At 39.2% G+C, this 12,953-nt stretch overlaps 1 protein-coding gene across 1 annotated transcript; it reads left to right on the top strand.

The window, feature by feature from the left end:
- Positions 1 to 298: 298 nt before the first annotated feature.
- Positions 299 to 10,928, top strand: SETD9 (SET domain containing 9). Its single transcript, XM_075183342.1, has 6 exons — positions 299 to 531; positions 3,560 to 3,918; positions 5,578 to 5,701; positions 7,712 to 7,827; positions 9,783 to 9,888; positions 10,569 to 10,928. The coding sequence occupies exons 1-6, from the start codon at positions 428 to 430 to the stop codon at positions 10,654 to 10,656; spliced, it is 897 nt and encodes a 298-aa protein (XP_075039443.1). The 5' UTR covers positions 299 to 427; the 3' UTR covers positions 10,657 to 10,928.
- Positions 10,929 to 12,953: the final 2,025 nt, after the last annotated feature.

Below are 12,953 nucleotides of genomic sequence, written 5' to 3'. Positions count from 1 at the left end.
GACGCCCAAATGTATTCACACATGCCCCCCTCTGACGCCCAAATGTAATCACACATGCCCCTCTCTACCACCCAGCTTTAATCACATATGCCCACCTCTGTACAGCAGCTTTAATCACATATACCCCCCTCTGCTCAGCAGCTTTATACACACATACCCCTCCCCATCACATTACCCCTTCTTCTTACTTTTTTCTCCACCAGTGATTTCCAGCTACACAGTACACAGTACACAGGAACAGGATGATGTGCAGCAGCTCCTGCACTGTGTGCCATGTGACTGCTGAGCCATGTGACTGCTGCAGTCACATGACCGGGTGATGTCACAGGGACGGCTGGAGGTTCCCTAGCTGACGGGGATAGGGCACTGCTGCTGCTCATGGCTGCCCCCTGTGCCCTCTCTGCCCTCTCCGCCCTCTCCGCCAGGCATGCTCTCCCCTGGCCCGGTGCTCCGGGCACTTCTCGCCCGGTGGAGATCATATAAATATCGTTTTGTGCCTTGGGTTGCTCTAAACTTGTCTCGAAACCGCAGGTCTGGTATTTATTACTGAGTCTGTTCTGTATGTAAGACACATGTAGTATGTTATACTGGGCTTCACCTGGACAATGTCATGTTATACATATGTACAATGTGTACCTCTTGGAGTGTATTTATCCTATTTGTGCTCCTGATGGTAGTAATACCAGTTGTATTTGCATTTCCTGCTGTAGTTTGACAAATAAACTGAAAATGTGCCCATCCTAACCCAGAGAAGACAAATGTTATGGTGACTCCATACTAGTGCCCACAATGACTACTACTGACCCACTATATAGCTGCACTAACACCTGGAAAATATTTTCCTGTTGTGCCCCCTTCCCTAGCTGGAGCCCTGTGGGTGCTCAGTGTCCCTCACAGCACAGAAACTCTGGTCCTCCTGTATTCTTCTCCCCCCTATCCCCCAGTCACAAGTGTGCGGCTTGTGATCCTGCCACATCCCCACCATTTACAGAGGGTTCTGTGCTTCAGAACCCCGGAAAAAATGTCTGCATGCAGTATCAGCTGTATCCTCGGCTATGGTGAAGCCACATTAGGAGAATATATTTTCCTAGTTGGTAGTGCAGCACCTCTATTAATTTAAACTTTCAATTTTATGTTTTAAAACACTCCAGTGTCATTATGTGTCTTTATTTGATGTCACTATCATACATTTGAATGCTTCTATTACATTGGCAGAAATGTGCCTAGAAACATACTCTCCTGCACAAATTACAACTGAAAGGTGTCCCATTGAAAAGTAAAGGTTGGGTTCTTGTTTCTAGCTCCAGGTAAAAAAAAGTGTAAAAAGTGGATGGAATAAAAGCTTAAATTGGCCATCTCCAGCCCTTGAATCTCACTTAAATATCTTGTCCTGAAAATGCCAAGTTGCATATAAGATAAGTATCGCGCATTGGTGAAACAATAGTTGTACCTATAGATAACTCGTTCTGTGTGCCAGATAATTGTCAGATTTGCTTTGATTTCAAGATGATTTGTAAAAGCGTTTGTCTAGAAGATTGTTAGTGTGAGTCTTACAGAATGTCTGCAGTATTCATATCATGCTTCCATGCCTTACTTATAGAACAGGTTCGTATAGGAAGCCATGGGGTCGTTTTGCTTTTTCACCTTTTTTTAACTGACAGTGCTCTGCAGTGGTACGAGCAGTTCATTTATTCTAACCAATTCTGTTAGCTAGCCAGTTGGATGCTTATTCAGAAATCCTGTAGTGCTGTTTGAGTAACTAATACCGTATATACTCGTGTATAAGCCGAGTTTTTCAGCATACTTTTGTAAGCTGAAAAAGGCCACTCGGCTTATACACGGGTGAACTTAGCTGGTGTCCGGTCCCTCGGCTTCAACTTCTGCATATGCGTTCCAACACAGGAAGTTCGGCATTTGGAACGCAAACTTGCATTCCAAATGCCGAACTTCCTGTTGTTGGAACGCATATGCGTTCCACTGCCGGGTAAGTGAAAAAATCTCTCTCTCTCTCTCTCTCTCTCTCTCTCTCTCTCTCTCTCTCTCTCTCTCTCTCTCTCTCTCTCCCCTTTTTTTTTTTAATTTACAGTGCAATTACATAATGAACAAACAATACAGCCACCATGTTCATACATTTATATCCCTACCCCTTATATACCCCTTTATTTAGGTTAGGTTGTACCCAATGCCAATGATTTTATAATCATTTACGAATGTTCCTTGTCATCTACTGTTATTTATGGTTTAGCTAAAAATGATTTCGTAGATTGAACCTATCATTTTTATTTAGGTTTTTAAATTAGCGCTCTTTTCCACCCTAGGTTTATACTCGAGTCAGTAAGTTTTCCCAGTTTTATGTAGTAAAATTAGGTGCCTCGGCTTATATTCGGGTCGACTTATACTCGAGTATATACGGTATATGATTTTTGAGTAAGTAGACCACAAAAGAAGAAAATTAGCCCCTGTAGAGAAGGAGGCAGCAGCAGCTGTTATAAGGAGACTGCAAATAAATATATATATATATATATATATATATATATATAGCAATTTTTGCTGTACTCCATCTGGATGACCATAAACATTCAATAGGCTTGTCAGATATTTAAAATATATACAATAAATTAAAAATAAAAATATTTAGAAGTTAAGAAAACTTGGCTGGCTATCATCATCATCATCATCATCATTTATTTATATAGCGCCAACATATTCCGTAGCGCTTTACAATTGGGGACAAACGTAATAAACTAATAAACAAACTGGGTAAAACAGACAAAGAGGTGAGAAGGCCCTGCTCGCAAGCTTACAATCTATGGGACAATGGGAGATTGACACATGAGGTTAAGTATACATTTTGCATCTTGGCCCAGCCAGACTGCAAAGGTAGGGTGACTCATAAGCTAAATGATCCTGTCACACAACAATGTTGGTTCGGGGGTAGTTGTCTTGTGTGAAATTGTGTAACAGGCTAAAGGTAGTGAGGTTAAGATGGTGGTTGAGGAATATTATAAGCTTGTCTGAATAGGTAGGTTTTCAGAGAACGCTTGAAAGTTTGTAGAACAGAGGAGAGTCTTATTGTGCGAGGGAGAGAGTTCCATAGAGTGGGTGCAGCCCGAAAAAAGTCCTGTAACCGGGAATGGGAGGATGTAATGAGGGTGGATGAGAGACGCAGATCTTTTGCAGAACGGAGTTGCCGAGTTGGGAGATATTTTGAGACAAGAGAGGAGATGTATGTTGGTGCAGCTTTGTTGATGGCCTTGTAGGTTAGTAAAAGTATTTTATATTGGATTCGGTAGAAGACAGGCAGCCAGTGTAGAGACATACAGAGTGATTCAACAGAGGAATAGCTATTTGCAAGGAAAATCAGTCTTGCCGAAGCATGCAAAATAGATTTTAGGGGTTTGAGTCTGTTTTATTATAAAGCTTTGGGAAGTGCAGCAAACAGCGCTGTTGGTTTTGTGTTTTGATCACCAATGTAATTTAAAACACAGTTGCTCTACTGCACAGTATCAACATTTTTTTTAAATTAATTAACTTTTTTACTTTTTTTTAATCTCCAAAGGAACATGCGCTATGTATCTGACTGTTCCAGTGACAAAGTGATTTCTGATGCTGAAGTGTATTCCTCACTAGTCAGCCTCTTCCAGGCTATATTCAGATCTGACTTAACCAGACAAAAAGATCTCCTGAATCTGCTTCCTGAAACCACTAAATCCATTTATCGGCTGCCGGATACTAGTTGTCAGCAGAGGGGCACAGACAGCAGTGAGAGTCCTGTCACACTCCAAGCGGATGAAATCCTGCTCAAGTCTCTTGGTTTCTCTATTGACCGACGTCCAAGCTCCTTGGACACAGCTGGGATCGGAGTGTTTGTTTCCAAAGGCTTTGTTCCCAAAGGAGCTGTGGTGTCTATGTACCCTGGTACGTTTTATTTGTTTTATCTACACCCACATTTAAAATATACCCTTTTTACACAAAATGCTTTCTTCCATCTGTCAGGAGCCTTCATAATGATCTCTGAGCTCCGGGGGATTGGGGACTGTTTGGGTAAAAAGTGACAGCCAGTGCAAGGTTAGACGCCTGCCATGTCTATACAGCCAGAAGGAGATATTATTTCTGTCCGCACATAGGTACCTCTGACATTCAGAGATCATTGCAGAGGCTGTCCAGCGGAGAACCCTGTAATTATCAAAGATGTTCACTGTTCTGGTTTTGGATCTGGATTAACTTTGTGGTTTGGTTTTTTTTTCTAAAATCCCTTTTTTTTTTTTTTTTTTTTATAAAATCACATATTTTTGCCTTTTTCCCCCCTACATTATTATTAACCTCAATAACCCTAATTTCAAGTCATTTGCAGTCAATTTTGACCACCTCACAGGTCACAATATTATTTTCATACACTTTTAAACAAAGGGGCCGATTCAATTCTGTCGCGAATAACGCAGCGTTAACAGTATTACCGTTAATACGGTCATTTTAACCTGGATTTCTTCTCACAGCTCAGGGAGCCGCGAGTAAAAATCCAGCGTTGAAATTACCATATTAACGGTAATTATGCGCCGGTTTACCATATTAACGGTAATTATGCGCAGTTTTACCATATTAACGGTAATTATGCGCAGTTTTACCATATTAACGGTAATTATGTGCAGTTTTACCATATTAACGGTAATTATGCGCAGTTTTACCATATTAACGGTAAAACTGCTAACACCGCGTTCTTCGCGGCTTGGTACTTGAATCGGCCCTAAAGACTGCAGATTTAGAAGACTAAGCCTGCCAGACATATTATTTGTACTTCAGCAATGACAATTAGCAATGGAGCTATGGAGCTCTCCTCTTTGTATGTTACCTATATAACACAGTACAATGTGATTGCAGATTTAGAAGCCCAAGCCTGCCAGACCTATTATTTGTATTTCAGCAATGACAATTAGCAGTGGCTCTCTCCTGAATGTCACTGGAGACTTTGAAGAACACTGCTACCCCTCCTCATTTCTTTGCTACCTATGACTCTGCCCAACTGCACTAGAGACTTCCAAGAACTGTGCTTCCCCTTCTGTGACCCTCTGTGAAATGGTGCTGGATCGCCGTGGAGGGCGGTACTTATAGAATCTAAAGCTTGTGAGATCCAACAACGTAACAATGACGTTTTGCCTCATTTTCAATTCCGAGTGCGCGCGAAATTACCGAGCTGGCACGGCTCGGTACTCGGATCTGCTAAGTTCGGGTGTGTTCGGTTCTCGGGGAACCGAGCCTGAGCATCTCTACTAATTATAAGTGTTGGGGGTCTGCTGAATTGAGAAAACAGCAGTGTTTCAAGAGGAAAGACCCCCAGTGAGGATAGTGTGACACTAGTGTAATCACTTACAAATTATACCCACTTTAATGATTTTATTAAATGATTTAATCTAATCTTTGTTTGCATTTTTTGTTGTTGCATTTATTTTGAATAAATGTATAAAAACATTGAATTTTACAGCAGTTAGAACCACGTGATCCTAAATAAATAAATAGATTTTATAAATAAACATAATGTTTAATATATTTTTAAGTTATTGTTCTTCTTTCTTCTAACAGGTGCGATCTACCAGTACTATGAACCCATTTTATTTCAATCAATTGGAAACCCGTTTATTTTTAGGTGCCTTGATGGTATTCTCATTGATGGGAATGACAAGGGGATATCAAAGTCTGTGTATAGGTCTGTCCAATTTTCTGTGGTATAGTTATACTGTAATAATCATAATAGTCGTGTATTAATATATCTACATTTACTTTATATATTGTTTCTGGAGAGAATAAATATGCCTCATTTTTTTTTAAAGGGAAAACATGCTAAGGTTAAAATAAATACAGGTTTTATAGTAATCTCACGCTTAAACAAACAGTATTAGGTATTCTTAAATGAACACTAAAGGAAAACATCGATTTATATGAAACAGTAAATGTAACACTTAGGGGGGTATTCAATTGTTAGCGAGATCCCTGGAAAAACGAGCACTCGAAAAATATTACCGTTAATACGGTAATATGCGCGTAAATACCGTTAATACGGTAGTTTACTCGCTGAATTTCATCTCGCAGCTCAGGGAGCTGCGAGATGAAATTCAGCGAGTAATTACCGTATTAACGCTAATATTTTTCGAGCGCACGTTTTCCGGGGATCTCGCTAACAATTGAATACCCCCCTTAGGGGCATATTAAATTGTTGGCGTTACAGCCAAATTTAACGCGCCCCACGCACTATTACCTTCATTACGGTAATAGTGCGTGTAAATACCGGTATTACCGTACTTTTCTCGCTGGATTTCAGCTCGCGGCTCAGGGAGCTGCGAGTTGAAATCCGGCTTACTATTACCGTAATACTGGTAATAGTTTTTCCGCTGCGAAAAAACCGCCGAGAATTGAATATGCCCCTTAGAATGTCTAATAATCTTGTTCTGTGAATTAGATATCTTCCAGGTGACTTAACTGCTTCTGTTTATCCCCTCCTCCACATAATATTGCCTCGGTTGCCCTGTTTACTAACTGCCAGCATGGACTGGAGAACAAAGAGCATGCTCAGTAGTAAATGTGACTGGGAGGAACTGCAGGATACTAAGTGCAGGGCATACAGGCAGCAAGCCTAGTGGTGGAATAAGTGACATAGCTCTCTTCTGTGTTTTTGATCCTTTTAGTAAAAACACATTACTTATAAGTGCATGGGAAGTTTTCTGTTTGGGTTAGCAGGACGTAGACTTGGTTGGCCCTAATCTTACCTTCTGAACTGAAGGCTATTTAATGGTTTGTAGCTTGGAAGATGATGGCTTGATCATTTTATGATATCAGAAACAAGATAAATAACTGGAGAAGATTGAAACAAATAATTTAAATGCCAATGTTATCAATTATCTGTTGTAATGACTCATGGTCATTCTTTCTCCAGAATCAATATGCAGCCTGAAATCTGCAGTAAAACTACTTAAACAAATATACATTTTAGTGATCTTTCCAGACGTGAAAAAGGCAAGTTTGAGTCTAGAAGGGAATATATATATATATATATATATATATATATATATATATATATATAAAATTAATTTGTAGGTTAAACTCACCTTTAATTCATTTGAGACTGTGATTACATAGTCCTATTGTTCAATCTGGACATATTAGGTTTCCCCTTTGCTCCTATAGAGATATAAGGGTTGATCATCACCACACTGATACCCCTGAGTTGACAGCAGATGAGGACTCTTCGTTAGTGTCCAAAAAAAAAAAAGAAAAATGGAGACACTCCTTTTGAATCTGTAGTATGCACTTTAATGAAACACAACTACCAGATTTGTGCATACACACTTTATACATTACAATACATAGCCATTGAATATCACCCCTTCATACAAACCCTGCCTTACGGCTAAGAGTCCAAGAAAACCAAATTGGCCGCGACAATAATGCCAAAATATTTTTTTATTTTTACAAATAGAAGATCTCGTTTTATACAATCTCGCAGTGTAACCAGGGAGAGATTAGCTCATCTCCTGAATTCCCCGGACTAGACCATTTAGATTTACATAAGATAGTGGATATATCAAAAGGAGAAAGAGAAGATAAATAAATAGATAGAAATGCAGGTGGGAAGCTAATAGCGCTCTTACATCTAATTAATGTCACTATAAGAAGTATTTTTAGATGTAAATAAATTGCTAGTGTAATAATTGTGTTTCAGGTCCTGCAGCAGAAGAGATCAGCTCGGACCTTTGAAAATGTGTGATTCCACCTGGCTTACACGCTCCCCACGTAATCCACTGGCTGTGGGACAGTATGTGAATAACTGTTCTAATGGTAGGTCTACATTATCCCTTTGCTATCGCTGCACAAGGTGGAGATTAACATCATCCAGATTTTCAGGCTGGAATCACATAATGTGGTTGGAGGGCTTCATTGCACAGGGATATTCTTTTATACATATAGCTGTAACATTCTCTATCTCTCTGTATCACAGTAAAACTTTTATGGGGAAAGTTTTCTAACTGCATATGGCAAGCAACAATATTGCATAGTGCACTAAGAGCTCAGGAATACATTCAGTATAGTAATGCAAAGAGTGGTCTGTTTGTATTAGGATCTAATAATCAGCACGTACTATATACAGTATAACAAGTTGTGCCTTATAAATAGGCAGGATTGACATCAAAGAGGTGTCCTTGTGCTTACCTATCATGCAGAAACCTTTTCCTAAACGAGAACCAGTTGCTGACACACTGTGGAGACCATTTTTGGAAGACGAACCAATATTCTTGAGAATGAAGCCTGGCTAGGAATTTCTTACATCACTGGGTATAGTGAAATGATAATATGCAGTCTCAGGAATATTAATTCAGCTGCACTCACTGGGCCTGAATTATCTCCGAATACAACCTACACGCAAGTTGCGCTTTTGAAACGAGCACAGAACTTAAACGTACGTGCGCCCATCTTCAGATCCAAGTGGTTCTCAAGATACGTTTCCTTTTGATTCTGGGTATAAGTACACTCTGCCTAAATAGTGTTACCAGATACAACAGACATGCATATGTGCAATATAAAGTCAATGCAAAAAAATAATATATATATATATATATATATATATATATATATATATATATATGTTAACAACTCATAATACTATATAAGCATTAATAAAAATGTTTGGGATTTTTTTACAAAAAAACAAAAAGGCTAAGGGCTAGATTTACTAAGCTGCGGGTTTGAAAAAGTGGGGATGTTGCCTATAGCAACCAATCAGATTCTAGCTTTCATTTATTTAGTACCTTCTACAAAATGACAGCTAGAATCTGATTGGTTGCTATAGGCAACATCCCCACTTTTTCAAACCCGCAGCTTAGTAAATCTAGCCCTAAATCTTGTTTTCATTTTTTTTACATTAAATACAATAATCAGGATGTTCTTAATACGCACTGTGCATACAATCCGTTTTTATAATTTCTCTTACTTGCATACAGATGATCTGTGCTATCAAGTGGCGTGCATACATACATACATACATACATACATACATACATACATACGATGCTGTGACAGGCACCACTATCAGTCGGCACTTACACCTGTCCTGGAGCTGGTACAAATGATACGACTAAATAACACGTACTTAAGAGAAACCCTCGGCACGCCCTAGCTGTACATTGCCTATGTTAATCCGCCCCTTCCCTCCCCTGTTCCACCTTTCAAGTCATAGGCAGTTGTGTCATTTACTTTCATACATTAACTGCATTCATTGGCGTAAAGTCAGAGCACGCGCAGAGCAAGTTCTGCACGTGAAGGGACTTATGTCCCAAGATGAATCAGGCTCACTGTGTATTGCTGATCTACTGTTTAAATACATTACTATCTCACCCTATTTCACCCAAACTCTCCCTGTTCTCTGTATCTTTTCTAATTCAACCACACTCCCAGGCCCACATGTGCAGTGGGAGATTACATCCAGCCCTTGTTATGTTTCATGGGGCTCTTCCTTAGTAACCATGATAGGAGATAGGAGCTGAGCTATTTTACACTGTATGTAGATTTGTTATCTACCTTACCGCAAGCTATGGTCTTGTTCCCCAGCCTGCTCTCTTTTGGGCTCTGAAAGGTTTCCATTACACAGTTAGACAGGCTTATATGAAATGTCTTTAGGTCTAATATATATATTTGTGAATGTTATTAAAAACTGCTTAGAATAAAGCAACATGCATTTTATGTCTATTGGTCGTAAAATGCGTAAGAACAAATTAATTTGACTCTTGTTTCCACAGAGTATGCAGCTAATGTATGTTATCAGGAATTTGATGTACCTGACACTTTTCCAGTTGAGCTAAGACAGTACATCCCGAATATCCGCTACTCCCAAAATATGGAAGGGTTTGTATTTTTGTAAAATCTTTTGTCTTGTGATAGACAACTTTGTATTTCCACTAATAGACACCCTTTATTAGACACACTTTCTCTCCTATACCTTGACAAGGTCATACTGAAGCAGGAATACCTTAAAAGAACCCCCCTACCCTCATGTAGAATTATGGTGATAGTCTGTCAGTCCATTCATACTGAAAGTGTCACTGAGTAGGTAGTTCAGATTACATGGCTGTGTAGTGTATGCAGCATCTGATTGGACAGAAACATCGGTCAAGTGTGAGGGCTACCGAGTGACCCCTTAAACTCTTACCTGGCTAACTGAAGCTCAATAATGTTGATAGATTACTATCATCACTACCACACCTGACCCCAGCAGCTACTCTAACAAGATCAGGATGATTTTGACAGCCTAAAACAGATTGCTCCACTGGATTTAAATATGCCTGCGCAGAACAGGTCTTCTCGTTAAATAATCTCCACATTACCTGCAAATAGGGGGAGTTTGAGTACAAAAAATTTTTAAATAAAGTTTTATTGAAGGGTTGTTTTTTTGTTTTCAAGAACTGTTTTTATTTACAATTACCTTTGATGAATTTGATCGCTGCTACATTATCACTGTAGAACTTGATGATTGTTTTGACTTGATGTCTGATGATAAAATTAAGCACCTTTGTGTTTCAATACAGGCCATTGCGATGTGTTGTTCTTGTGGCTTTTAGAGACATAGATTGTGGAGAAGAGCTCTTCTCGAACTATTTTACACTTGTTCAGTAGCACAGGACATGATCGGTGGTCGTGGGAGCAACGTTTTAGACATCCTGTGAGTAGCTGCGGACTGTACAATCCGGCTCCTTGTTATAGCGATTGAAATGGAAGAGCAGAGAGATCTAATTAGTGGTTAGGCCAGATGACCCAATCCTGTAATCTGATTACGAAATCTTGTGGTATCTACATTTACAAATTGTGTTGTACAGTGTATAATTTATTTGAAGTGTTTATTTTTAAAGGACACATAATAAAAGATTTACATTTTCATATAAAAAATATATAAAGCTGTCTGTTTTCATTGCATATTTGTTAAAAAAGTTCATGGAAAAACTCCAGAATGCTGAAACATATAGTATTATGGAGATGTTTATGGCCATAATCACATTTCCTACCTGGCTGGACTTATAACTGCATATGAATTTGGATGGAGCGGATCTCCCCTGGTGATTTATATTTATAATATTTGCTATAGAGATTTTGACATTTTCAGGGTTCAATACCAAGTGACCTCTATATGGAGACATAATGTAAAGCTGAATGTAAAGCTACATTCTTTATTAAAGTATGCATTATGAGAGTGACATACTCAACGCAGCGCGTCCTTCCCCTCCGCGCTCCAAGCCTTTCTCTGTCCCTTTTCTTGTAGGCTTCTTACCTTGCTTTGCTGGTGTAAAAACATAGATCTATAAGGAATATCTAAACAAAAACAAACAACAAAAGACCTGCTCTCCTAATCTGCTTTTTAAGCATGGAAACTGCTAGGAAATTGCTGGGGACAAATGTGTTGGACACGTTTAATATCGCTTATTAACACAGGGCTTTAATATACTGTACTTTAAAGAAGAATTTCATCCAGAAAACAGTCGACGTGGCTTCTCCCAGTCCATTATTTTTATTAACCTTTATTCACATAGCACCAACATATCACATATCACATAGCACTTCGCATAGAATGGTCATTCATTTACCTCTACATTGGTTTGGTCAGGAATCTCTTTTTTTGTTCTACAGTCATGGCCAAAAGTGGCACAAGTATTTTTTTTCAAAAAAATGTGTTGCTTCCGTGTTTTTAGATCTTTTTGTCAGATGTTGCTATGGTATACTGAAGTAAAACTACAAGCATTTCATAAAGGGTCAAAGGCTTTTATTTACAATTACATTGGGTTTATGCAAAGAGTCAATATTTGCAGTGTTGACCCTTCTATTTGAAGACCTTTGCAATTCGCCCTGGCATGCTGCCAATCAACTTCTGGGCCACATACTGACTGATGGCCACCCATTGTTGCCTAATAATGTGGGTTTTTGTTTGTCCACCCGCCTCTTGAGGATTCACCACAAATTCTCAATGGGATTAAGGTCTGGGGAGTTTCCTGGCCATGGACCCAAAATTTCGATGTTTTGATCCCCGAGCCACTTAGTTATCTCTTTTGCCTTATGGCAAGGTGCTCCATCATGCTGGAAAAGGCATTGTTCGTCACCAAACTGTTCTTGGATGGTTGGAAGAAGTTGCTCTTGGAGGATGTTTTGGTACCATTCTTTATTCATGGCTGTGTTCTTAGGCAAAATTGTGAGTGAGCCCACTCCCTTGGCTGAGAAGCAACCCCACACATGAATGGTTTCAGGATGCTTTACTGTTGAGACATATAACTATATCTAATTCAATATTGAAATAGACGCTGACCGCTAATATAGTGAGCAAGTCAACCATCAATCAATAAAGTGACCAGAAAAAATGATTAATATGGTACCATATATAGAAAAATTGCCGTTATCAATGTCCATTAAAAAGCAGGAGAAATTAGATATTAATGGAAGTATTATAATCCTCTTAGGCCAATGTAATGGTGGATAATGAAAGAACCTGTATCAGTGTCCCAATCAGTCCAAATGAACCTTATCTACCTCTGATGAAGCGGCGGCACGCCGAGAAACGCGTTAGGATTGAGACTCATAGAGTCTAACCAGGTGGTGGCCAGTTTTCAACCCCGGGGTTCATTTGGACTGATTGCCGTTAAACAGCGCACCTTAAGCTGTCACTCTAAATCTAACTGGAGACCGTGGAGTAGGATCTCTTATGGCAGTTTGGAATTTATGGATATATGAAGACAAGCTAAGTACCTGATAATATCTATAAGTGCTGATTGCACTGTTCGGTGCATTCAATATTGGGACACTGATACTGGTTCTTTCATTATCCACCATTACATTGGCCTAAGAGGATTATAATACTTCCATTAATATCTAATTTCTCCTGCTTTTTAATGGACATTGATAACGGCAGTTTTTCTATATATGGTACCATA

The sequence above is a fragment of the Mixophyes fleayi genome, chromosome 1 (genome assembly GCF_038048845.1).
Source record: "Mixophyes fleayi isolate aMixFle1 chromosome 1, aMixFle1.hap1, whole genome shotgun sequence".
Classification (NCBI taxonomy): Eukaryota; Metazoa; Chordata; class Amphibia; order Anura; family Limnodynastidae; genus Mixophyes; species Mixophyes fleayi.
Note: the sequence above shows the minus strand (reverse complement) of the source record. Positions and strands in the feature narration are given on the sequence as shown.

Bases quoted from the DNA above. Each gene is read 5' to 3' on its own strand.
- SETD9 (XM_075183342.1), top strand. From the start codon at position 428: ATGCTCTCCCCTGGCCCGGTGCTCCGGGCACTTCTCGCCCGGTGGAGA. The intron at 5,702-7,711 runs GTCTGTCCAATT...ATTGTGTTTCAG, and splicing joins ATATCAAAGTCTGTGTATAG to GTCCTGCAGCAGAAGAGATC. The intron at 7,828-9,782 runs GTAGGTCTACAT...TTGTTTCCACAG, and splicing joins TGTGAATAACTGTTCTAATG to AGTATGCAGCTAATGTATGT.